This window comes from Neoarius graeffei, chromosome 3 (assembly GCF_027579695.1).
Source record: "Neoarius graeffei isolate fNeoGra1 chromosome 3, fNeoGra1.pri, whole genome shotgun sequence".
NCBI lineage: Eukaryota > Metazoa > Chordata > Actinopteri > Siluriformes > Ariidae > Neoarius > Neoarius graeffei.
In genome coordinates, this window is record NC_083571.1 from 6889571 (window position 1) to 6913847 (window position 24277).

The window sequence follows — 24277 nt, forward strand, 5'->3', positions numbered from 1 at the left end:
AACACTCAGAGCCCCGACCGTCCCCGAGCACATTGGACAGTGTCAGTAATACAGGGGTCGGTAAAAACACTCAGAGCCCCGACCGTCCCCGAGCACATTGGACAGTGTCAGTAATACAGGGGTCGGTAAAAACACTCAGAGCCCCGACCGTCCCCGAGCATATTGGACAGTGTCGGTAATACAGCAGTTGGGAAAAACACTCAGAGCCCCGACTGTCCCTGAGCACATTGGAGAGTGTCAGTAATACAGGAGTCGGTAAAAACACTCAGAGCCCTGACCATCCCCAAGCACATCAGACAGTGTCGTTAGTACAGGGGTCATTAAAAAACGCTCAGAGCCCCGACCATCCCCGAGCACATAGGACAGTGTCTGTAATACAAGGGTCGGTAAAAACACTCAGAGCCCCGACCGTCCCCGAGCACATTGGACAGTGTCAGTAATACAGGGGTCGGTAAAAACACTCAGAGCCCCGACCGTCCCCGAGCACATTGGACAGTGTCTGTAATACAAGGGTCGGTAAAAACACTCAGAGCCCCGACCGTCCCCGAGCACATAGGACAGTGTCTGTAATACAAGGGTCGGTAAAAACACTCAGAGCCCCGACCGTCCCCGAGCACATTGGACAGTGTCAGTAATACAGGGGTCGGTAAAAACACTCAGAGCCCCGACCGTCCCCGAGCACATTGGACAGTGTCAGTAATACAGGGGTCGGTAAAAACACTCAGAGCCCCGACCGTCCCCGAGCACATTGGACAGTGTCAGTAATACAGGAGTCGGTAAAAACACTCAGAGCCCTGACCATCCCCAAGCACATCAGACAGTGTCGTTAGTACAGGGGTCGTTAAAAAACGCTCAGAGCCCCGACCATCCCCTAGCACATAGGACAGTGTCTGTAATACAAGGGTCGGTAAAAACACTCAGAGCCCCGACCGTCCCCGAGCACATTGGACAGTGTCAGTAATACAGGGGTCGGTAAAAACACTCAGAGCCCCGACCGTCCCTGAGCACATTGGACAGTGTCAGTAATACAAGGGTCGGTAAAAACACTCAGAGCCCCGACCGTCCCCGAGCACATTGGACAGTGTCAGTAATACAGGGGTCGGTAAAAACACTCAGAGCCCCGACCGTCCCCGAGCACATTGGACAGTGTCAGTAATACAGGGGTCGGTAAAAACACTCAGAGCCCCGACCGTCCCCGAGCACCTCGGACAGTGTTATTAGTACAGGGGTCCTTAAAAAAACACTCAGAGCCCCGACCGTCCCCGAGCACATCGGACAGTGTTATTAGTACAGGGGTCCTTAAAAAACATTCAGAGCCCCGACCGTCCCCGAGCACCTCGGACAGTGTTATTAGTACGGGGTCCTTAAAAAACACTCAGAGCCCCGACCGTCCCCGAGCACATCGGACAGTGTTATTAGTACAGGGGTCCTTAAAAAACATTCAGAGCCCCTACCGTCCCCGAGCACCTCGGACAGTGTTATTAGTACAGGGGTCCTTAAAAAACACTCAGAGCCCCGACCGTCCCCGAGCACCTCGGACAGTGTTATTAGTACAGGGGTCCTTAAAAAACACTCAGAGCCCCGACCGTCCCCGAGCACATCGGACAGTGTCGGTAATACAGCAGTTGGTAAAAACACTCAGAGCTCCGACTGTCCCTGAGCACATTGGAGAGTGTCAGTAATACAGGAGTCGGTAAAAACACTCAGAGCCCTGACCATCCCCGAGCACATCAGACAGTGTCGTTAGTACAAGGGTCGTTAAAAAATGCTCAGAGCCCCGACCATCCCCGAGCACATAGGACAGTGTCGTTAGTACAGGGGTCGGTAAAAACACTCAGAGCCCCAACCGTCCCTGAGCACATTGGAGAGTGTCAGTAATACAGGGGTCGGTAAAAACACTTGGAGCTCTGACTGTCCCCGAGCACATCGAACAGTGTCGGTAATACAGGGGTCGGTAAAAACACTCAGAGCTCTGACCGTCCCCGAGCACATCAGACAGTGTCGGTAATACAAGGGTTGGTAAAAAACACTCAGAGCCCCGACCGTCCCCGAGCACATCGGACAGTGTCGGTAATACAGGGGTCATTAAAAAAACACTCAGAGCCCCGACTGTTCCTGAGCACATCGGACAGTGTCGGTAATACAGGGGTCGGTAAAAACACTCGTAGCGTTGTAGCATGTAGTCATAGCATGTTGAGTCCCCATGGCGAACATATGATGAAAACCGCGGTGTAATCCATCACCCAAACTTCATCACTCAAATATAGAATATGTGCAGTTGTAATATAACTATTAAATACTTTAGGGTTATTTACTTTATTTTTTAATATAGAAACTGTAAAAAAAAAAATTTCAGTTAAACAAAACAAAAAAAACCCCACGATTTGTACATCTCTGAACGTCTTCATCTGTTTGACACATTGCTGCTAAGCTGCTCGAGTCTGCTTGGATCAGCTGATTGTTGGCAACAGTGGAGTTGCAGTGTGCCCTCCGGTGGACAAATTATGCAATGACAACTCAAAACATGGTTAAAAGGATCCATCTTCCGGCTCTGCATTTCGATTTTGTCATTTATGAGCTGGGATAAACGCCCATACTGATTTATCTGCGATTAGCTCATATCAGTTGATGATAACGGCTTTATCGGTCGGTGTAGCAATATGTAACCAGGTGAATATAAAGAGAGAGCAATTCACACCTCTTGTCTCCAGGACTGATGTAAAACGTAGCACTATCACCGATACGTGATGTTTAAAGACTCTGGAGTTGGACACCGTCCCTGTTTCTCTCTCAGCGCTGAAACTCGATCTTAAATTTTATTCGAGGGACTTGGAAAGAGTTTGATCTGCTCTGCCATGACACACACGATCACTGTTCAAACAGCTCGCATTGTACAAAAACATGGTTCTGCTTAAAATACCAAAGCAGTCAGCTGTACAGCGCTTCAACTCCATAAGCTCAGTTTATGTTGGGCTTTTTTTCCCCCCTTATAATGACTCCGTAAGTGTTCCCAGCTCCTTTAACAGCTCCACTGCCCTCGTTATTCAGGTTCCTCAAATCATAAAACCTCCACTTTGACACTGGAGCTGAGTAAACACACGGATTTTATCCTGCAACCTTGAACCACTGTTACTCGTTAACGTCCTGAACGTTCTCTCCGGTACACAGCCACAGAAATCTAATTGATCATGAACTATGTACTCCACTTGAAGAACAAAAATATTTTTTTTTCCCAAAATATTTCTTTGAAAGGCATTTGGCGCCATCTTTTCCTGAACTGCACGTCTGAGAGGAAGTCATTATTATTGTGTCTACAGGTTTCCAGGAAAAGGCCCAAGTTCCTGGAGGTGTTTCCCAGGAATTACAATCACAAACATGTAGCAAAATTGTGTTATTATCATCATCATCATCATCATCATCATTATTTCAGGAATAAACATATTATAATTTAAATGAGTTATACAGTATTATATTGCGTATTATATTATAAATTGACATGTTTGTGTACTATAATGAAAAATAAGATGCTTTGAAATTACATTTATAAAATGGGGATTTTTTTTTAAAGTTATTTTTAGTTTTATATTACTTTTTTTTAGCTCATCATAGAACTTAAAGGGTCCCGGTCCAGCATTTAAACACGATCGATATCGATAGTACAAGCCCGAATTATAATAATTTACACAAGTGCAGCCAGATGATTGATTGATTAATAATAAGCAGCTTAAAAGTACAAAAAGCACATCAAGCTTTATTGCACGTGAGCAACCAATATGGTGTCCAGGACGATTCTGAGGGCCCAGCATTGACAGAGGGCCCCTTAGAGGACAATATTACCATGTGCAAGTCTCATCTCATTATCTGTAGCCGCTTTATCCTGTTCTACAGGGTCGCAGGCGAGCTGGAGCCTATCCCAGCTGACTACGGGCGAAAGGCGGGGTACACCCTGGACAAGTCGCCAGGTCATCACAGGGCTGACACATAGACACAGACAACCATTCACACTCACATTCACACCTACGGTCAATTTAGAGTCACCAGTTAACCTAACCTGCATGTCTTTGGACTGTGGGGGAAACCGGAGCACCCGGAGGAAACCCACGCGGACACGGGGAGAACATGCAAACTCCACACAGAAAGGCCCTCGCCGGCCACGGGGCTCGAACCCAGACCTTCTTGCTGTGAGGCGACAGCGCTAACCACTACACCACCGTGCCGCCCCCATGTGCAAGTTATTATTATTTTTTTATTGAATCAATTTTGTCTCTTAAAACAAACAAATACAACAACCTTCTGCTTTGGTTTTCTATTTTCCACAAAATTATTAGAATATTTATATTTTCTTTATATTTATATTTCACCCCCTCCCGATTCATTACATGATACAGTCTTGTGTAGGCGGAGCCAGAGCGTGACCCTGCATTAGGTTTGCTGCTTTCCAATCCAGCACTAACGTTAGCTGCACACAGGAGAAGCAGAATTGATGGTGAACCATCAGTAGATTGAATGAACTTCATGAAGAAGTCAGGTTACCAGAAATGTAAAAAGGGGTGGGGGGAGATATTAGATTCTTTCATCGGGCCCAAAATTTCGAGTGGCGCCCTTGATCCAGGATGTGATGTGAAGTTGTTGATAGCCACGTACTGGAAATTAAGTGTCGTCGATGTAAACCATTTCGTCAGATGAAAAAGTGTCACCTTCGAGTCAGTATGGACGGCGGAGAAACCAGATATCTGTACGAACCTCGGAAAAAGGACTTTCCGCATCTGGGAAACGGTTTCAGCAGCAAATCATGAGATGATTCTCAGAATGAAATCAGCGGTGATTTGCAAGAACAAAGTCAGGAAGGCGGAAAAAAGGGTTCGGGAGCAATCTGGTGCTGATGTGGAAAGTGTGTCCAGCAGAAAACCGACACTGAATGTATTTGTTGTAAAGAGCACAAACTTTTATGTGATACATTACAGGCACAGTCACTGAATTGTTTCACATTGTTGGAAATGTACGTATGTCGCATACAAGCCTTCATTATGTACAGACCAGTGGCGAACTGTTACTATTAGAGCTGGGACTTGAGCTCAGCCAAACCTTAGCCAGACACCAAAAAAGCAACAGGACAAAGGATTTTGTAAGGGATTAAGGCTAATTTATGCTGACAACGCAGTCCTTGCAGACGGTGTCGCAGATGGTGTCTGCGTAGCCCCCACACCTTCGCAGACGCTCTGCGCGCACCTCCCAAAAATTGTGACCACCGCAGAAGCCTCGCAGACAGCATCGCAGACAAGAGGGCTCTGATTGGTCCACTCTACATCCGCTGTACACGCACTTCCGCTTCCCTACTTTCCCGGTTTGGTTTGTTTTCACTACCGCCATTTTTAAAAACACGAGCGAAGATGGAGCAGCACGAAGAGCGGTTGATCGAGGAAGTGAGGAAGTACATACATCTATACGACTCCGGTTCTAGTCATTATAGGTAACCGGAGGATAAACACTCCACTAACCACACCCACCAACTACTCCTAGCGATTTCGCGCCCCCTTGCGTTGTGGCTGTGAATAACATCGCGCACGCCTATTACTCCCCGCTCAACGATAAATTACAAGTGTTTGCGAAAAGCTGTCTGCGAAAGCCTTGTCGCAAGAGCATGCAGAGGCCCTTAGTAGCAGGCTGCCAGGTCGCACCGTTGTGTGGAGATGTCGATTTTAAAAGTAACTCAGTAAGTTACACAGGGAAATGAATACTTGCGTCTGAGTGAAAAATACTGTGCGTGGAAGAAGAGTCTGGAGATAGAAATCTTAGTTTCTCGGTCGTTAGTCTGTAGCTCTCGATAACACTGGCTTGATCACTTTATTAGCATTCGCTAACACTACTGATGAACGCTACACTGGCTGGAAGGTTGACTTCACTGCCGCGCTGATTTGCAGTTAAGCTAGCGTTGGGCTTCGAGTAGGTCAAGGGTGATAAATTTTTGGTCCTTCCCACTAGAAATCAAAATCTGATTGGTCAACATAAACATACACTGCCATGGCCTTCTGTCCCGGCGGTGAAGTCCTAACCAATGAGTGATCAGCTGTAAACTCTTCTCAGCCTTGAGACAACAAACAAAATCTCACTGGATAACTCAATTTTAATGTTTTCATTTCTGAAGCAAATTTGATAGAAAATGAGGCCGAAATAGAATTAGAAGAGAATAATTATAATAAAATCATGAAAGAAATTAAATATAAGATTTGAAGTTCTGATATGTCTGGGCTTTCTCTGAAGGCTCTGATGGTTCCCCACTGATACAGACAATGATAGCCTGTGTGTAGCATGTGAGAGGGCCAACACCAGATGGAGAACTCAGAAATCAATAAGCAGCTGTGGTATGCAAAAGTTTGGGCACCCCGGTCAAAATTGTTGTTACTGTGAACAGTTAAGCAAGTTGAAAATGAAATGATCTCCAAAAGGCATAAAGTTAAAGATGACTCATTCCCTTAATATTTTAAGCAAAAACAATTTTTTTTATTTTCATCTTTTACATTTTCAAAATGACAAAAAAGGAAAAGGGCCCAAAGCAAAAGTTTGGGCACCCTGCATGGTTAATACCTAGTAACATCCCCTTTGGCAAGTATCACAGCTTGTAAACACTTTTTGTAGCCAGCTAATAATCTTTCAGTTCTTACCTGGGGGATTTTCACACATTCGTCCTTGCAAAAGGCTTCCAGTTCTACAAGTTTCCTGGGCTGTCTTGCATGCACTGCTCTTTTGAGATCTATCCACAGATTTTCAATGATGTTTAGGTCAGGGGACTGTGAGGGCCCGGGCAAAACCTTCAGCTTGTGCCTCTTGAGGGATTCCATTGTAGATTTTGAGGTGTGTTTTGGATCATCGTCTTATTGTCAGACCCAACCTCTTTTTAACTTCAACTTTTTTACAGGTGGTGTGATGTTTGCTTCCAGAATTTGCTGGTATTTATTTGAATCCATGCTTCCCTCGACCAATGAAATGTGCCCTGTGACACTGGCTGCAACACGACCCCAAAGCATGATCGATCCACACCCATGCTTCAGAGTCTGAGAGGTGTTCTTTTCCTGGAATTTGGCACCCTTTTTTCTCCAAACATACCTTTGCACATTGTGGCCAAAAAGTTCTATTTTGATTTCATCAGTCCACAGGACTTGTTTCCAAAATGCATCAGGCTTATTTAGATGTTCATTTGCAAACTACAGACGCTGAATTTTGTGGCTCGGACGCAGGAAAGGTTTTCTTCTGATGACTCTTCCATGAAGGTCATATTAGTTCAGGTGTCGCTGCATAGTAGAACAGTGCACCACCACTCCAGGGTCTGCGAAATCTTTCTGAAGGTCTTTTGCAGTCAAACAGGGGTTTTTATTTGCCTTTCTAGCAATCCAACGAGCAGTTCTTTCAGAAAGTTTTCTTCATCTTCCAGACCTCACCTTGATCTCCACTGTTTCTGTTAACTGCCATTTCTTAATAACATTACAATCTGAGGAAACAGCTACCTGAAAACACTTTGCTACGTTCTTGTAGCCTTCTCCTGCTTTGTGAGCATCAATTATTTTATTATTCAGAATGCGACGGAGTTGCTTAGAGGAGCCCATGGCTGTTGATTTTAGGGACAAGTTTGAGGAGTCAGAGAATTTATACAGCTTTGGAATCTGCATCATCTGAACTTTCCTAACGAAGAATTTGAGCAAGCCACAGCTCGATAAGCTAATTAAGGTCTGGAACCTTGGTAAAAGTTACCTGAGAACTCAAATGTATTGGGGTGCCCAAACTTTCGCATGGTGTTCCTTTTCTTTTTTCACTCTCCAATTGTACAAAACAAAAATAATACACAAATCTTGCAGAAAACGCTGAAAAGAAATGCGTCGTCTTTACCTTTATGCCTTTTGGTGATCAGTTCATCTTCTGCTCACTTAACTATTCACAGTAACAGACATTTTCAGTAAGGGTGCCCAAACTTTTGCATGCCACTATATATATATATATATATATATATATATATATATATATGCACACACGGCGGCACGATGGTGTAGTGGTTAGCGCTGTCGCCTCACAGCAAGAAGGTCCGGGTTCGAGCCCCGTGGCCGGCGAGGGCCTTTCTGTGCGGAGTTTGCATGTTCTCCCCGTGTCCACGTGGGTTTCCTCCGGGTGCTCCGGTTTCCCCCACAGTCCAAAGACATGCAGGTTAGGTTAACTGGTGACTCTAAATTGAGCGTAGGTGTGAATGTGAGTGTGAATGGTTGTCTGTGTCTATGTGTCAGCCCTGTGATGACCTGGCGACTTGTCCAGGGTGTACCCCGCCTTTCACCCGTAGTCAGCTGGGATAGGCTCCAGTTTGCCTGCGACCCTGTAGAACAGGATAAAGCGGCTAGAGATAATGAGATGAGATATATATATATATATATACACACACACACACACACACACTAGGGCAGCCGGCGAGGGCCTTTCTGTGTGGAGTTTGCATGTTCTCCCCGTGTCCGCGTGGGTTTCCTCCGGGTACTCTGGTTTCCCCCACTGTCCAAAGACATGCAGTTAGGTCTTGAGCAAGGTACTGAACCCCTGACTGCTCCCCGGGCGCTGTAGTGTGGCTGCCCACTGCTCTGAGTGTGTGTGTGTGTTCACTGCTTCAGATGGGTTAAATGCAGAGGATGAATTTCACTGTGCTTGAAGTGTGCATGTGACAAATAAAGGTTTCTTTTTCTACTTCTTCAGAGTGAACCGGTTCCAAATCTCAAATCATCCATTTTTGCAGTATTCCACCAATGCCAGACTTACACTATATAAGGATATGTTTCAGCCTCGCTCTTCCAATATTTCCAGATTGGACTGCACTGTTCTTAGTTCAAGGACAGACCTCCCTGATTGCTTTTGATACGAAAGCAAATCACCTGTGCCAAGTGGCAAATATGTATCCAAACAAGGCGTTTAAGGTCATTCCAATAATATACTTCCAAACAAGGCTTGATTCTGGTTGATTCTGATTTATTTCAGTGCGACTGCAATGCATGATGGGATATATTGCTTTGGTTAGTGACCATCGTTGTATACTGTTTTCGTGATGCATTGTGGGATACTTTGAGTGCACTATATACGGTGTAAATAATCCTCACTAAGGTTTCGGACAGCACTACAAAATGGCGTCTTCACTGTATATAGTGACCTGTATAGTGAGCAGGGATACGTAATTATACGTAATTTAGTGTCTGTTAATATATTTTTTTTTAAAAAAGGTGATATAAATACTGTAGAAGTTTGTCGTCTTGAAACCCGTCTCTATAACTGTCTTATAAGCTCTTTAGTACTTGGTGGAGCAGCTTTAGCGCTGTTCTCAGCTGTAATGTGTATTTCATTTGCATATAGTAACCTTGAAATATTATTATTAAAACTTATTTTAAAAATCTTTCAACAACACATGAAGGACCGTTTGAGACTTTGGTCTTAGACAATGAAAAAAAAGGAACATTTAAGATAATAATTTCAGATTGTGTACTAGAGTGAGAAAGTTCAGATGTACGTGTCATTAACACACATCATTCGTACATTAATAGTGTCTTCCAAAAGTATTCATCCCCCTTGGTGTTTGTCCTGTTTTGTTGCATTACAAGCTGGAATTAAAATGGATTTTTGGAAGGTTAGGACCGTTTGATTTGCACAACATGACTACAACTTTAAAGGTGAATTTTTTTTTTTTTTAAATTGTGATACAAACAATAATTACGATGAAAAACAGAAATCTGGAGTGTGCATAAGTATTCACCCCCTTTCATATTCACCCCAAATAAGAGCTGCTCCAACCGATTCACTTCATAAGTCCCATAATTAGTTAAGATCCACCTGTGTGCAATCCAAGTGTCACATGATCTGTCACATGATGTCTGTATCAATCAACCTGTTCTGGAAGGACCCTGACTCTGCAAGCAACAAGGAACCTCCAAACAGGTCAGAGATAAAGTTGTGGAGAAGTATAGATTAGGGTTGGGTTATAAAAAATATCCCAAACTTTGAATATCCCACAGAGCTCCATTAAATCCATTATAGCAAAATGGAAAGAATATGGCACCACTACAAACCTGACAAGAGAAGGCCCCACCCACCAAAACTCACAGACTGGGCAAGGAGGGCATTAATCAGAGATGCAACAAAGACACCAAAGATAACACTGAAGGAGCTGCAAAGACCCACAGCGGAGATGGGAGTATCTGTCCATAGGACCACTTTAAGCCATGCATTCCACAGAGTGGGCGGGGCTTTATGGAAGAGTGGCCAGAAAAAAGCCATTGCTTAAGAAAACACGTTTGGAATTTGTCTAACAGCATGTGGCAGACTCCCCAAACACATGGAAGAAGATTCTCTGGTCAAATGAGACAAAAATTGATCTTTTTGGACATCATGGGAAACGCCATGTGTGGCACAAACCCAACACCCTGAGAACACCATTCCTACAGTGAAGCATGGTGGTGGCAGCATCATGCTGTGGGGATGTTTTTCATCTGCAGGGACAGGAAAGCTGGTCAGGACTGAAGGAAAGATGGATGGCACTGAAGGAAAGATTGAGACATACTGCTAAAGCTACACTGGAGTGATTTAAAGGGAAACATTTAAATGTCTTGGAATGGCCGAGTCAAAGCCAAGACCTCAATCCAATTGAGAATCTGTGGCATAACTTGAAGATTGCTGTAGACCAACACAACCCATCTAACTTGAAGGAGGTGGAGCAGTTTTGCCTTGAGGAACGGGCAAAAATCCCAGTGGCTAGATGTGCTAAGCTAATAGAGACATACGCCAAGAGACTTGCAGCTGGAATTGCAGCAAAAGGTGGGGTGAGTGCACACTCCTGATTTGTGTTTTTTCATCTTAATTATTGTTTGTGTCACAGTAAAACAGTTTTCACCTTTACAAGTTGTAGGCATGTTGTGTAAATCAAATGGTCCTAACCTTCCAAAAATCCATTTTAATTCCAGCTTGTCATGCAACAAAACAGGACAAACACTTTTGCAAGACACTGTACATGTCACTATTGTTCTCATCAGTGTGTTTTATGATCAGGGAGTCAGAGCCGAGTTCAGATGTACACACAAAGCCTGTTACGGTTTCTGTATCCTGGGCAGAACATTTGAGAATTTCATCCTGATCCTGGAGAGCAGCCAGTAACACCTCCTCTCAGCTTACTGTAATTCGCACTAGCAACAACAGGCTAATGGGAAAAACCGATGTGGGTTATGCAACGAATTCAAGACCACAAATCAGAGTTAACCGATCTACCTGGCAAATGCTTAAATAAAAACAAAAATTGAGGAAGACTGAAGCTGGTTAAAATCCTTCGCAGCTCTTTGAGATGTTGTTGGGACGTTGGGATGCTCCTGCTTTAATCGGACCTACTCTCCAAACACACTCGTCCACTTCCTGTTTAGGCTGATGCCAGATTTAATTTGTGGTAGCGCAAATTGTTACTCTCACTCAGGATCTTCCTACTTTATTATTCTTATTCTCCTAACGTTTTTTTTTGGACGCTATTTCTCTCTCAGTTTTCAACCAATCACCACCAAATATCACATGAAGAACACCTCTGGGATGAATTATGTTGCTGTGACTTTTGGTGCTGATCTGGATCACTGATCCATGAAAAACGGGATTTTTTTCCAAACGTTAATGTTCATGATTTTTTTCAATCTTTTTATTTTTATTTTTTTGTTCAGGGCGCAACTTTTCTTGACCTTCAATTGACAAAGGTTAGTTAGCACAGATTACCGTGACTTTAGTCACAGTCTCTGTCTAGTTATTTTTATGCCTCCGCCACCGTAAGATGCAGGATGCATTATGTTTTCGGGTTGTCCGTCTGTCCGTGCGTCCGTCCATCCCGAAACCTTGTGAACGCGATATCTCAAAGGCTAATGAAAGGAATTTCACTAAACTTTCATCATTTGTGCGCTTTGGGACAAACATGAACTGATTAGATTTTGAGACCAAAAGGTCTAAGGTCAAGGTCACTGTGAGGTCAAATGTCTGTCTGAAAACCTTGTGAACACAATATCTCCAAGGCTGATACAAGTAATTTCACCAGGTCAAGATTACTGTGAGGTCAAATGTCTATCCCCAAATCACAACTTAATAAGGCATGTAATCTACCGGGCGGAGGCGTCCCCATCGACACCATTGGCGTCGAGTTCTATCTAGTTCTTTCTAGTACTATGTTATGTCCCCAAGATGGCGTAACCTGCATTCTTTCAACTTATCAACTGTACAAAGATGTTGAAACATGACCATGACACATGCATGTGATGCAACACTGATGGTCTCGGGACACAATATTGAAAAAAAAAATCTAATTACATTAATGGCATTTAAGCAGACGCTCCTATCCAGAGCAACGTGGAGAGCAGGTGGGGGTTTGGTACTTTGCTCAAGGGCACTTCAGCCATTCCTGCTGGTCCAGGGAATTGAACCAATGACCTTTTGGTCCCAAAGCTACTTCTCTAACCATTAGGCCATGACTTCTCCACATGTTGTTAATAATAATATGCTGGCTCAAGTGCTATTTTTATAAAAAGATAACCAAAAAAACCCCCGTGTTGTTCTGGATTTCTTTACATTGTCTTTTTATGACAACTCTATCGTCAGTTTTTATGTTGTTCACGTTTTACTGTCGAATGTACACAATGTGTGTAAGGTGTGTGCGTGTTTGTGGAAGGAGGCATGGGTCTAAACGCAAAGAAGAATAGGAACTAGAAAAACACGAGAAGCCAGAAACATAAGACGAAGAGCGTGATCAGAATTCGCAATGTCACAACAGACAAACTAATTCATGGCGAAACACGGAGCAGGTGCACACATTAGGTAACAGAGGAGTGACGCAACGGGGCGGAGACGAGGCCAAAACGAAGGAACATGGCAAAGTAAACAAAAAGCACAACGAGTAAACACAGTGCTTGTTGCACTAAGGGGGCAAAAAACCCCAACACATCCGTGGAGGAGGAATTTTTTCGACGTTCCGAATACGTTCCTGAAGTCAAAGGACTTTTTAAATTGCGATTGATTGGAATTAAGTCGCTGACTCTGAGCATCATGATGTCATGAATCCATGATCCAGTCCCAGAAGATCTTGAGACAGTGTCAGCTCTCAGGAGCGCGAACATTTACTCACTGTTTCTTCATTCTGTCGTTCCTTTCTCATTGAACATAAACACAAACATGGTGGACGAGCTGGACGTCACCCTCCAGCTGTTCCTTCGTTCCTGCTGAGTGGAAAAGCTGGAACTGACGGCGCACTACTCTGAGGACAGGAGAGCGCCGTGATCGAACAGTTTGGACTCGACGTGTTCACTGCCTGATGATTTGCGGTGAAAGCAGGTTGTAGATGTAAGAGGATGAGTGCAGCACTCGCAATCAGGGTCACGCTGACGGACGACAAGAATCACAAGGACACAAAACACACCGAACACACAAACCTCAAGTGTCCGTGGAGAACGCTGTGATGTTCACATCTGCAGAGAACAAAGCATGGGGCAGGAGGGCAAAGGGCACGCCTCTCTCTCCCTTTAACCTGTTTTCTTTCCCTTCTCTCTCTCTCCATTCTCTGTTCTCCCTCTCTGTCTCTCTCCCTTGAACCTATCTGTTTTCTCTCCCTCCCTCCCTGTCTCTCAAACTTCTCTATTCTCCCTCTCTCTCTATTGTTTTTTCTCTCTCCCTGAACCTGTTTTCTCCCTCTCCCTTGAACCTATCTGTTTTCTTTCCCTTCTCTCTCTCCATTCTCTGTTCTCCCTCTCTGTCTCTCTCCCTTGAACCCATCTGTTTTCTCCCTCCCTCCCTCCCTCCCTCTCAAACTTCTCTATTCTCCCTCTCTATTGTTTTTTCTCTCTCCCTTGAACCTCTGTTTTCTCTCTCTCTCAAACCTGTTCTCCCTCTCTCTCCATTTTCTGTTTTTCTCTCTCTCGAACCTGTTTTTTCCCTCTCTCTTCTCTCTCCCTTGAACCTGTTCTCTCTCTCCCTTGAACCTCTTTTCTCTCTCTCAAACCTGTTCTCCCTCTCTCTCCATTTTCTGTTTTTCTCTCTCGAACCCATGTTTTCTCTCTCTCTTTCCTCCCTCTCTCTTCTCTCTCCCTTGAACCTGTTTTCTCTCTCTCCCTTGAACCTCTGTTTTCTCTCTCTCTCAAACCTGTTCTCCCTCTCTCTCTATTTTCTGTTTTTCTCTCTCTCTCTCGAACCTGTTTTTTCTCCCTCTCTTTCCTCCCTCTCTCTTCTCTCTCCCTTGAACCTGTTTTCTCTCTCTCAAACCTGTTCTCCCTCTCTCTATTTTCTGTTTTTCTCTCTCTCGCGCGAACCTCTGTTTTTTCTCCCTCTCTTTCCTCCCTCTCTCTTCTCTCTCCCTTGAACCTGTTTTCTCTCTCCATTCTCTGTTCTGTTTTCTCTTTCTCTCTCTCCCTTGAACCTATCTGTTCTCCCTCTCTATTCTCTGTTCTCTCTCTTACCACTCCATTCTCTTTCTCTCTGTTCTCCCTCCCTCCCTCTCACCTCTCTGTGTCTCGAACCTACCTGTTCATTCTCTCTCTGTCTCTCCCTGCCCCTCATCTCGCTCATCTTTAGCACCTGGAGGTTTTTCTCCTTTCATGAGTCCTGACAGCTGATTGACAGAATAAATAAATGTATGAAGGACAGGTCATGACATCAGTGCACGTGCGCGCGCGCACACACACACTTTCATTTCATGAGCTCATCTGGCCGCAGGTCAGGCCGGAAGAGCTGATGCAATCACACATCGTCCGTCATCATCCGTCTGTCCACAATTTACGAAAATCGCTCCTCCTCCTACAGGATTGATCGGATTCTGATCAAACTCACACACCGCGTCCCCCAGGTCAGTGCGCATAAATGTTGTTAAGACGGTGGCGCCACCTGCCAGATTTACCAACTACCATTTTGTATTTTCTTTCTCTTGTTCTTCATCTCTCTCTCATTAATTATTGTTAATTTCTTTCTTTTTTTATTTTCTTTCTAGTTGTCTCTCTCTTCCCTCCTTCCTTCCCTCCCATAAATTCCTCCTCCTTGTATTCTGTATTTCTTTCCCTTTATCCCTATTTCTTACTTCCTTTCCTCTCCTTTAAGTCCTTACCTTCTTTCTCTATCCTTCATTCCTTCCGTTTCTATCCTACGTACTTTTCTATCGATCTTTCCTTCTTTTCCAGCTCTCTCACATATAGATATTTATTGATGCTGTTTATTGCTTTGAGGAAATACAAGTGGACTTTTTACTTTGCTTTTCTGACCACTTTCCCTTGTCCTCTCTCTCTCTCTCTCTCTCTCTCTCTCTCTCAGAAGCAGAGTTGATGCCGAAGAGAGAAACTCCCCCGGTGGAGGCCACGGCTCTGGAGGCGCTGATCAGAGGAGACGCCCTTCTGGACAAAAGGAGCAGCAGCTCCAAGGAGGAAGAGACTCTGCTGGAGATTCAGGTAAACACACACGTGTGCGTAAGTATATATCCAGATTTGTATCACACGTGTCATGGTACATTTCAGCTATTTGTTATTTTTTTACAGATATTTTAGATCTTTTTGTATTTCTGTAGATTTGAGTTTTCTCTTCAGGCTCTGAAACCTTATTCCTGTTTTCCTGCCTGCTTTGATGTCACGACTAAAGAATTCCACTCTTCTGTCACACTTCAGTCCTGTGTAGAGTGAGACGGGAAAATAAATCTCAATCTAAAAAAAAAAAAAACGATGGAGAATATTCTAGAATTCCTTTCACTTAATAAACTCACAGTGATTTATAATTTTATTTTATGAAGTTATTAAAGTGATAAATGATGTGTGTCAGAGTCAGTGGTGTCACACTAACCTGGGAAATAAAGGGAAATAACCTTCCCAACATCCTCTTCCTTCTGCTCCTCCTCCTCCACCACCACCAACTCCTCTTGATCCTGCTCCTCCTCCTCTTCTTTCTCCTCCTTCTCCTCTTGCTGCTACACCATCCTCTTCCTTCTACTCCTTCTCCTCTTCCTGCACCACCTCCACCTGCTGCTCCTGCTCTGCCTCCTCCTGCTCCTCCTCTTCTTCCTCATCCATCTAATCCTGCTGCTTCTTTTTCTGCTCCTCCTCTTGTTCCTTTTCCTGCTGCTGCTACTCATCTGCTTCATCATGTTGCTGCCTCCTCCTGCTGTTCCTTCTCCTCATCCTATTGCTCCTCCTCCTGTTCTTCTCCTGCTCCTCCTCCACCTGCTCCTTGTCCTCATGCTCTGCCTCCTCCTGCTTCTGCTCCATCATGTTGCTGCTCCTCCTCCTCCCGCTGTTCCTTCTCCTCATGCGCTGCCTCCTCCTATTGCTTCTCCTCCTGTTCTTCTTCATCCTCTTCCTGCTCCTCCTCCTCCTCCTGTTCCTCCTTCTGCTCCTCCTCTTTTTCATCCTGCTGCTTCTCCATCTCCTCCTGCAGAGGGTGCTCGAGGCTGAGGAAAACGGAGACGGTTTCCATGACGACGACGACTTCGAAGTGGAGACGCCGAAGAAGAAGCAGAGAAATAAAGGCAGGGTGAGAGACAGGGACACGTGAGAACATGATCATGCACAGAAAGAAAGAAAAAAACAGGAAAAAGAGGGAAACTTACTTTCGCCAGTCCGGTGCTCAGTAAATTCTAATTACTTTAGACCCGCCCTTCATTAACGAATGAAATAGATGTAATTATAATTTGAAATTGTAGTAGTACTGTATTAACATTGAGTAACAGGAATTACCATTCCATATACCGTAATTTACTAAATCATATAAAGTTATTTTTATTATTATAGCAGGACTGCTGAACAAAAGTGCTTTTTTCCCCCTCACTTGTTCCACACATTATATTATTTTTTCGTCACACTTAATTTGTTGAAAGTTTACATCAAAATTACACTACCGTTCAAAAGTTTGGGGTCACCCAGACAATTTTGTGTTTTCCATGAAAAGTCACACTTTTATTTCCCACCATAAGTTGTAAAATGAATAGAAAATATAGTCGAGACATTTTTCTGGCCATTTTGAGCATTTAATCGACCCCACAAATGTGATGCTCCAGAAACTCAATCTGCTCAAAGGAAGGTCAGTTTTATAGCTTCTCTAAAGAGCTCAACTGTTTTCAGCTGTGCTAACATGATTGTACAAGGGTTTTCTAATCATCCATTAGCCTTCTGAGGCAATGAGCAAACACATTGTACCATTAGAACATTGGAGTGAGAGTTGCTGGAAATGGGCCTCTATACACCTATGGAGATATTGCACCAAAAACCAGACATTTGCAGCTAGAATAGTCATTTACCACATTAGCAATGGATAGAGTGGATTTCTGATTAGTTTAAAGTGATCTTCATTGAAAAGAACAGTGCTTTTCTTTCAAAAATAAGGACATTTCAAAGTGACCCCAAACTTTTGAACGGTAGTGTATTTGCATTTTATACGGCAAGTTTCTTTATAAACCCAGGGCATGAGGCAGATCAGTGAATCAGGGTTCATTTGTATCTCATAGAAAAAGGAATTTTGTTGGTTTCATTTCATTAACAGCTTATTAAATGATTATTGTTTCATGGACTTACTTAAAAATAAAAAATAAAAATCACATATATACTGCTTGTTCAAAGTGTTTGAAAAGCCTGTATTACCATTATTGTTCAACTTCAAGAGTTAAATCCTCTTCGAAAATCTACAGTCTGTAAGAAAGCTTTATAAGTGATGAAAGATCTGATCTGGACTTGTCTTACATTAATATTAATTACTGTAAGATTAAATCAAATCAAAATAAATGTTAGTGTGCGTGCACGTGTGTGTTCAGGGTCGAGGTTCGAGCCGTAAGAAGACGGAGGCGGTGACGGGTGACGAGCAGGACAAACCCTACGTGTGTGACAGTAAGAGCTGATCAGCACATCACACACACACACACACACATCTGTTTCTCCTGAAACTCAAAAAAACCTTTTTTAAATTAATTCAAATTTAATGGCTAATTGTGACAAAGCAGAATTTTTTTTTTTATATTTGGGTTAAATTTGTTAACATGACTATTTAAAAAACACAAAAAACCAACAACATTCTACTATTTAAACCTAAACTTTCTCAGTACTTCTGTATAAAACTGATTTTAGGGGCGGAGCTACATAAATGGGTTGTGATGTCACTAAATTAGCTCTAACGGAGGTAACGGGAATATTTTGGCATGCAAGCTATCTGAAGAACGTTGTATCCATGAGTTCAATTACTAGCATTTTGCATTTAGCTAGCTAGCTACTGTAGCTGTTTGTGTGGGCGGTCAATTTATTGAAATTTGCATATCACATTTGCATATTCATGCTTTCAATTAACTTATGCACAAATATTCAGAGATTCTAGTATTTTTAATGAGAATAAAGGTGTTGAAATATTCAGAGATTATTTTTTAGACATTAACACATTTATATTATTTTATGCAGATTATTAGTCACAGCTTTAAACGACATTTATATCGGAATTTATTTTTATATATAGAAATTTACATAATGCGTCAAAAATATATTAAAACATCATTTCATTTCTGTGACTTTGATATGTTTGATGCTTCAGGCTGTGTGTATGTGGGTTTTTTTTTTCCCGTTTCAGCATGGATGTCATCCTCACGAGCATGGCAAAAAAAAAAAAAAAAAATTCCAGACGCATCTTTGAATGTTTTTATTTTTCTTTCTCTCCTTTTGCTTTGTTTCTTCTCTATTCCAGACAGATACAAACAAAAGCATAACTCAAAAAGGGCTGACTCAGGTATACTGCCATGGCTACATCATCCTCTTGCTCAGATTTTTAGATGACGCAAATGACTAGGCATGACGCGGCTTTAGCCGTAATTAGCAGTCTGTATTTACACAATAAACCGGCTGCACTGAACCCCTCTCGAACACGTTACGGACATGTTTCCATCTGTAGTTCAGCTGCTTGCTAAAATCTAGAACGCATGACTAAGAATGCTGTTGCTGTTTCTTGTATGCTACTAGCTTCACTGAATACAAGCTAATCTGCTACGCGACTGCAAATCTAGACTGTAACTGCATGAACATGCATGAACTGATTTTGCTTTTCCGTGTTGTATCGGACTCTGCTTTCCATTTTGTGTTTTCTCGGACGTTACAGAGAGCCAAAGTGTAGCTTCGCTGATATAGCAAACAAAACCAACCGCTTCCTACAGAATTCAAGCTAATAATTTACATAAAAATATTTCCCCGAGTGAAAATACAAACGTCTCTGTGCAGTTTGCATTTGTTAGCGAGCTCACAACTGAGTTTGGTTACTTGTAATTTTTATAATTATATAACACCTAATAAAGCTGTCTACCTGGTTTATTTACAGTTATTAGCTGAATGTTAGCTGGTTTTCTTGCAACTTGTGTAATGGTTTTAATTGCACAATATACTGTACAATTTAGACTAATGTTTGCAAACTTACGAGTGATCGCAGCTACTGGTTTGCTGGTGACAAGGACGTGTTATGACAGTCTTGAGGTGAGACAGTGTTATGACCGTCACGTGGCGAGACAGCATTACAACAATCTTATGGCTGCATGGTGCTGTGTCAGTCTTATGGCTAGCCATTGTTATGTCTAGATGGTGTTCTGATGGTCTTGAGGCTAGACGGCATTATGACAGTCTTGAGGCTAGACAGCATTATGGCTACATGGTGCTATGTCAGTCTTATAGCTAGCCATTGTTATGACAGTGTTGTATCTAGACGGCATTATGACGGTCCTGAAGCTATACGACGTTATGATAGTCTGATGGTCCTGAGGCTAGACGGCGTTATGATGGTCCTGAGGCTAGACGGCGTTATGACGGTCCTGAGGCTAGACGGCGTTATGACGGTCCTGAGGCTAGACGGCGTTATGACGGTCCTGAGGCTAGACGGCGTTATGACGGTCCTGAGGCTAGACGGCGTTATGACGGTCCTGAGGCTAGACGGCGTTATGATGGTCCTGAGGCTAGACGGCTTTATGAAGGTCCTGAGGCTAGATGGCGTTATGACAGTCTGATGGCTAGATGACGTTATGACAGTCTGATGGCTAGACTACGTTATGACGGTCCTGAGGCTAGACGGCGTTATGACGGTCCTGAGGCTAGACGGCGTTATGACGGTCCTGAGGCTAGACGGCGTTATGACGGTCCTGAGGCTAGACGGCGTTATGACGGTCCTGAGGCTAGACGGCGTTATGACGGTCCTGAGGCTAGACGGCGTTATGACGGTCCTGAGGCTAGACGGCGTTATGACGGTCCTGAGGCTAGACGGCGTTATGACGGTCCTGAGGCTAGACGGCGTTATGATGGTCCTGAGGCTAGACAGCTTTATGAAGGTCCTGAGGCTAGATGGCGTTATGACAGTCTGATGGCTAGATGACGTTATGACAGTCTGATGGCTAGACTACGTTATGACGGTCCTGAGGCTAGATGGCGTTATGACGGTCCTGAGGCTAGACGGCGTTATGACGGTCCTGAGGCTAGACAGTGTTATGACAGTCCTGAGGCTAGAAGGCGTTATGACAGTCTGATGGCTAGATGACGTTATGACAGTCTGATGGCTAGACTACGTTATGACGGTCCTGAGGCTAGACGGCGTTATGACGGTCCTGAGGCTAGACGGCGTTATGACGGTCTTGAGGCTAGACGGCGTTATGACGGTCCTGAGGCTAGACGGCGTTATGACGGTCCTGAGGCTAGACGGCGTTATGACGGTCCTGAGGCTAGACGGCGTTATGACGGTCCTGAGGCTAGACGGCGTTATGACGGTCCTGAGGCTAGACGGCGTTATGACGGTCCTGAGGCTAGACGGCGTTATGACGGTCCTGAGGCTAGACGGCGTTATGATGGTCCTGAGGCTAGACGGCGTTATGACGGTCCTGAGGCTAGACGGCGTTATGACGGTCCTGAGGCTAGACGGCGTTATGATGGTCCTGAGGCTAGACGGCGTTATGACAGTCTGATGGCTAGATGACATTACGACAGTCTGATGGCTAGACGATGTTATGATGGTCCTGAGGCTAGACGGCGTTATGACGGTCCTGAGGCTAGACGGCGTTATGACAGTCTGATGGCTAGATGACGTTATGACAGTCCTGAGGCTAGATGGCGTTATGACGGTCCTGAGGCTAGACGGCGTTATGACGGTCCTGAGGCTAGACGGCGTTATGACAGTCCTGAGGCTAGACGGCGTTATGACAGTCCTGAGGCTAGATGGCGTTATGACAGTCTGATGGCTAGACGATGTTATGACGGTCCTGAGGCTAGACAGTGTTATGATGGTCCTGAGGCTAGACGGCATTATGACGGTCCTGAGGCTAGACGGCGTTATGACGGTGCTGAGGCTAGACGACGTTATGACAGTCTGATGGCTAGACGACATTATGACAGTCCTGAGGCTAGACGGCGTTATGACGGTCCTGAGGCTAGACGGCGTTAAGACGGTCCTGAGGCTAGACGGCGTTATGACGGTCCTGAGGCTAGACGGTGTTATGACGGTCCTGAGGCTAGACGGGGTTATGACGGTCCTGAGGCTAGACGGCGTTATGACGGTCCTGAGGCTAGACTGCGTTATGACGGTCCTGAGGCTAGACGGCGTTATGACGGTCTGATGGCTAGACGGCGTTATGACGGTCCTGAGGCTAGACGCCGTTATGAAGGTCCTGAGGCTAGACGGCGTTATGACGGTCCTGAGGCTAGACGGCGTTATGACGGTCCTGAGGCTAGACGGCGTTATGACGGTCCTGAGGCTAGACGGCGTTATGACGGTCCTGAGGCTAGACGGCGTTATGACGGTCCTGAGGCTAGACGGCGTTATGACGGTCCTGAGGCTAGACGACGTTATGACGGTCCTGAGGCTAGACGACGTTATGACGATCCTGAGGCTAGACGACGTTATGACGATCCTGAGGCTAGACGACGTTATGAAGGTCCTGAGGCTAGACGGCGTTATGAAGGTCCTGAAGCTAGACGGCGTTATGAAGGTCCTGAGGCTAGATGGCGTTATGACAGTCTGATGGCTAGATGACGTTATGACGGTCAGTGGTGTGCACACAAATTTTGGGGGGCAAGTGCTCTGGGGGGAAAAAGGGCACTTTTTTGTGCATGTGGAACACCTTATTATAAAAGTCTGAGATTTAACCCTCCTCTTGTGTTCGGGTCGCCACTGACCCATTTTAGTTTTTAAAGGTGTAAAACAACCACTTAATGTTAATTTATTACATCAAGGCTTTTTGACTTTGCCAGGAATCTCTAGTTGAACAAAATAGAAAAAGAAATTTTTGTTTTCCTAAATCTGAAAATGGTCTAGCAAGAAATATAATACTTATGTGCAGTTGTTTCTGTATGCGACAGGCTACTTCACGACAAAATAATTACAGCTTGGGCTTAGAGGGCAAACAATACATTTTCACTCGATTCATGTGTTACCTGGCTGGTGGGGCAGGGGAAGAGCTGACTGACTGCCCGATGTGTTGTCTGCGCTACGACAAGGCCGTGGCTTCCAGGACGCTATGCTGCTGCAACCTCACATTGAATGGACTGCACGCTTGTTCACGTGACAGAGCAAGAGAGACAGAGGTCCGGTGTGTGTGTGGAGGGGGCACACATCGGGACATTATTTTCACACACGCTTTTAATGCCGCGGCTTTTCTAAAAGATCATGTTGACATTGGCCTCAGTAAACTGTAAAAAAAAAATTCAAAAGGGCACTTTTTTGGACAGAGGGCAGAGGGGCAGGTGCTTGAGCACCACCTTGTGTCTATCTGTGCACGCCACTGATGACGGTCCTGAGGCTAGACGGCGTTATGACGGTCCTGAGGCTAGACGGCGTTATGACGGTCCTGAGGCTAGACGGCGTTATGACGGTCCTGAGGCTAGACGGCGTTATGACGGTCCTGAGGCTAGACGGCGTTATGACGGTCCTGAGGCTACACGGCGTTATGACGGTCCTGAGGCTACACGGCGTTATGACGGTCCTGAGGCTACACGGCGTTATGACGGTCCTGAGGCTAGACGGCATTATGACGGTCCTGAGGCTAGACGGCGTTATGACAGTCTGATGGCTAGACGACGTTATGACGGTCCTGAGGCTAGACGGCATTATGACGGTCCTGAGGCTAGACGGCGTTATGACGGTCCTGAGCCTAGACGGCGTTATGACGGTCCTGAGGCTAGACGGCGTTATGATGGTCCTGAGGCTAGACAGCTTTATGAAGGTCCTGAGGCTAGATGGCGTTATGACAGTCTGATGGCTAGATGACGTTATGACAGTCTGATGGCTAGACTACATTATGACGGTCCTGAGGCTAGATGGCGTTATGACGGTCCTGAGGCTAGACGGCGTTATGACGGTCCTGAGGCTAGACAGTGTTATGACAGTCCTGAGGCTAGAAGGCGTTATGACAGTCTGATGGCTAGATGACGTTATGACAGTCTGATGGCTAGACTACGTTATGACGGTCCTGAGGCTAGATGGCGTTATGACGGTCCTGAGGCTAGACGGCGTTATGACGGTCCTGAGGCTAGACAGTGTTATGACAGTCCTGAGGCTAGAAGGCGTTATGACAGTCTGATGGCTAGATGACGTTATGACAGTCTGATGGCTAGACTACGTTATGACGGTCCTGAGGCTAGACAGTGTTATGACAGTCCTGAGGCTAGAAGGCGTTATGACGGTCCTGATGGCTAGATGACGTTATGACAGTCTGATGGCTAGACTACGTTATGACGGTCCTGAGGCTAGATGGCGTTATGACGGTCCTGAGGCTAGACGGCGTTATGACGGTCCTGAGGCTAGACAGTGTTATGACAGTCCTGAGGCTAGAAGGCGTTATGACAGTCTGATGGCTAGATGACGTTATGACAGTCTGATGGCTAGACTACGTTATGACGGTCCTGAGGCTAGACAGTGTTATGACAGTCCTGAGGCTAGAAGGCGTTATGACGGTCCTGATGGCTAGATGACGTTATGACAGTCTGATGGCTAGACTACGTTATGACGGTCCTGAGGCTAGATGGCGTTATGACGGTCCTGAGGCTAGACGGCGTTATGACGGTCCTGAGGCTAGACAGTGTTATGACAGTCCTGAGGCTAGAAGGCGTTATGACAGTCTGATGGCTAGATGACGTTATGACAGTCTGATGGCTAGACTACGTTATGACGGTCCTGAGGCTAGACGGCGTTATGACGGTCCTGAGGCTAGACGGCGTTATGACGGTCTTGAGGCTAGACGGCGTTATGACGGTCCTGAGGCTAGACGGCGTTATGACGGTCCTGAGGC

The 24277-nt window shown here is 44.9% G+C and overlaps 1 protein-coding gene across 3 annotated transcripts in view; it reads left to right on the forward strand.

Moving 5' to 3' along the window:
• Positions 1-24277, forward strand: part of dpf3 (double PHD fingers 3) — an 88420-nt gene that overhangs the window by 36772 nt on the left and 27371 nt on the right. For all 3 annotated transcript variants that reach the window (XM_060916324.1, XM_060916325.1, XM_060916326.1), the window contains exons 4-6: positions 15322-15455; positions 16432-16527; positions 17801-17873. In XM_060916324.1, coding sequence (XP_060772307.1) covers positions 15322-15455; positions 16432-16527; positions 17801-17873 — 303 coding nt within the window. The remainder of the gene's footprint in view (positions 1-15321; positions 15456-16431; positions 16528-17800; positions 17874-24277) is intronic.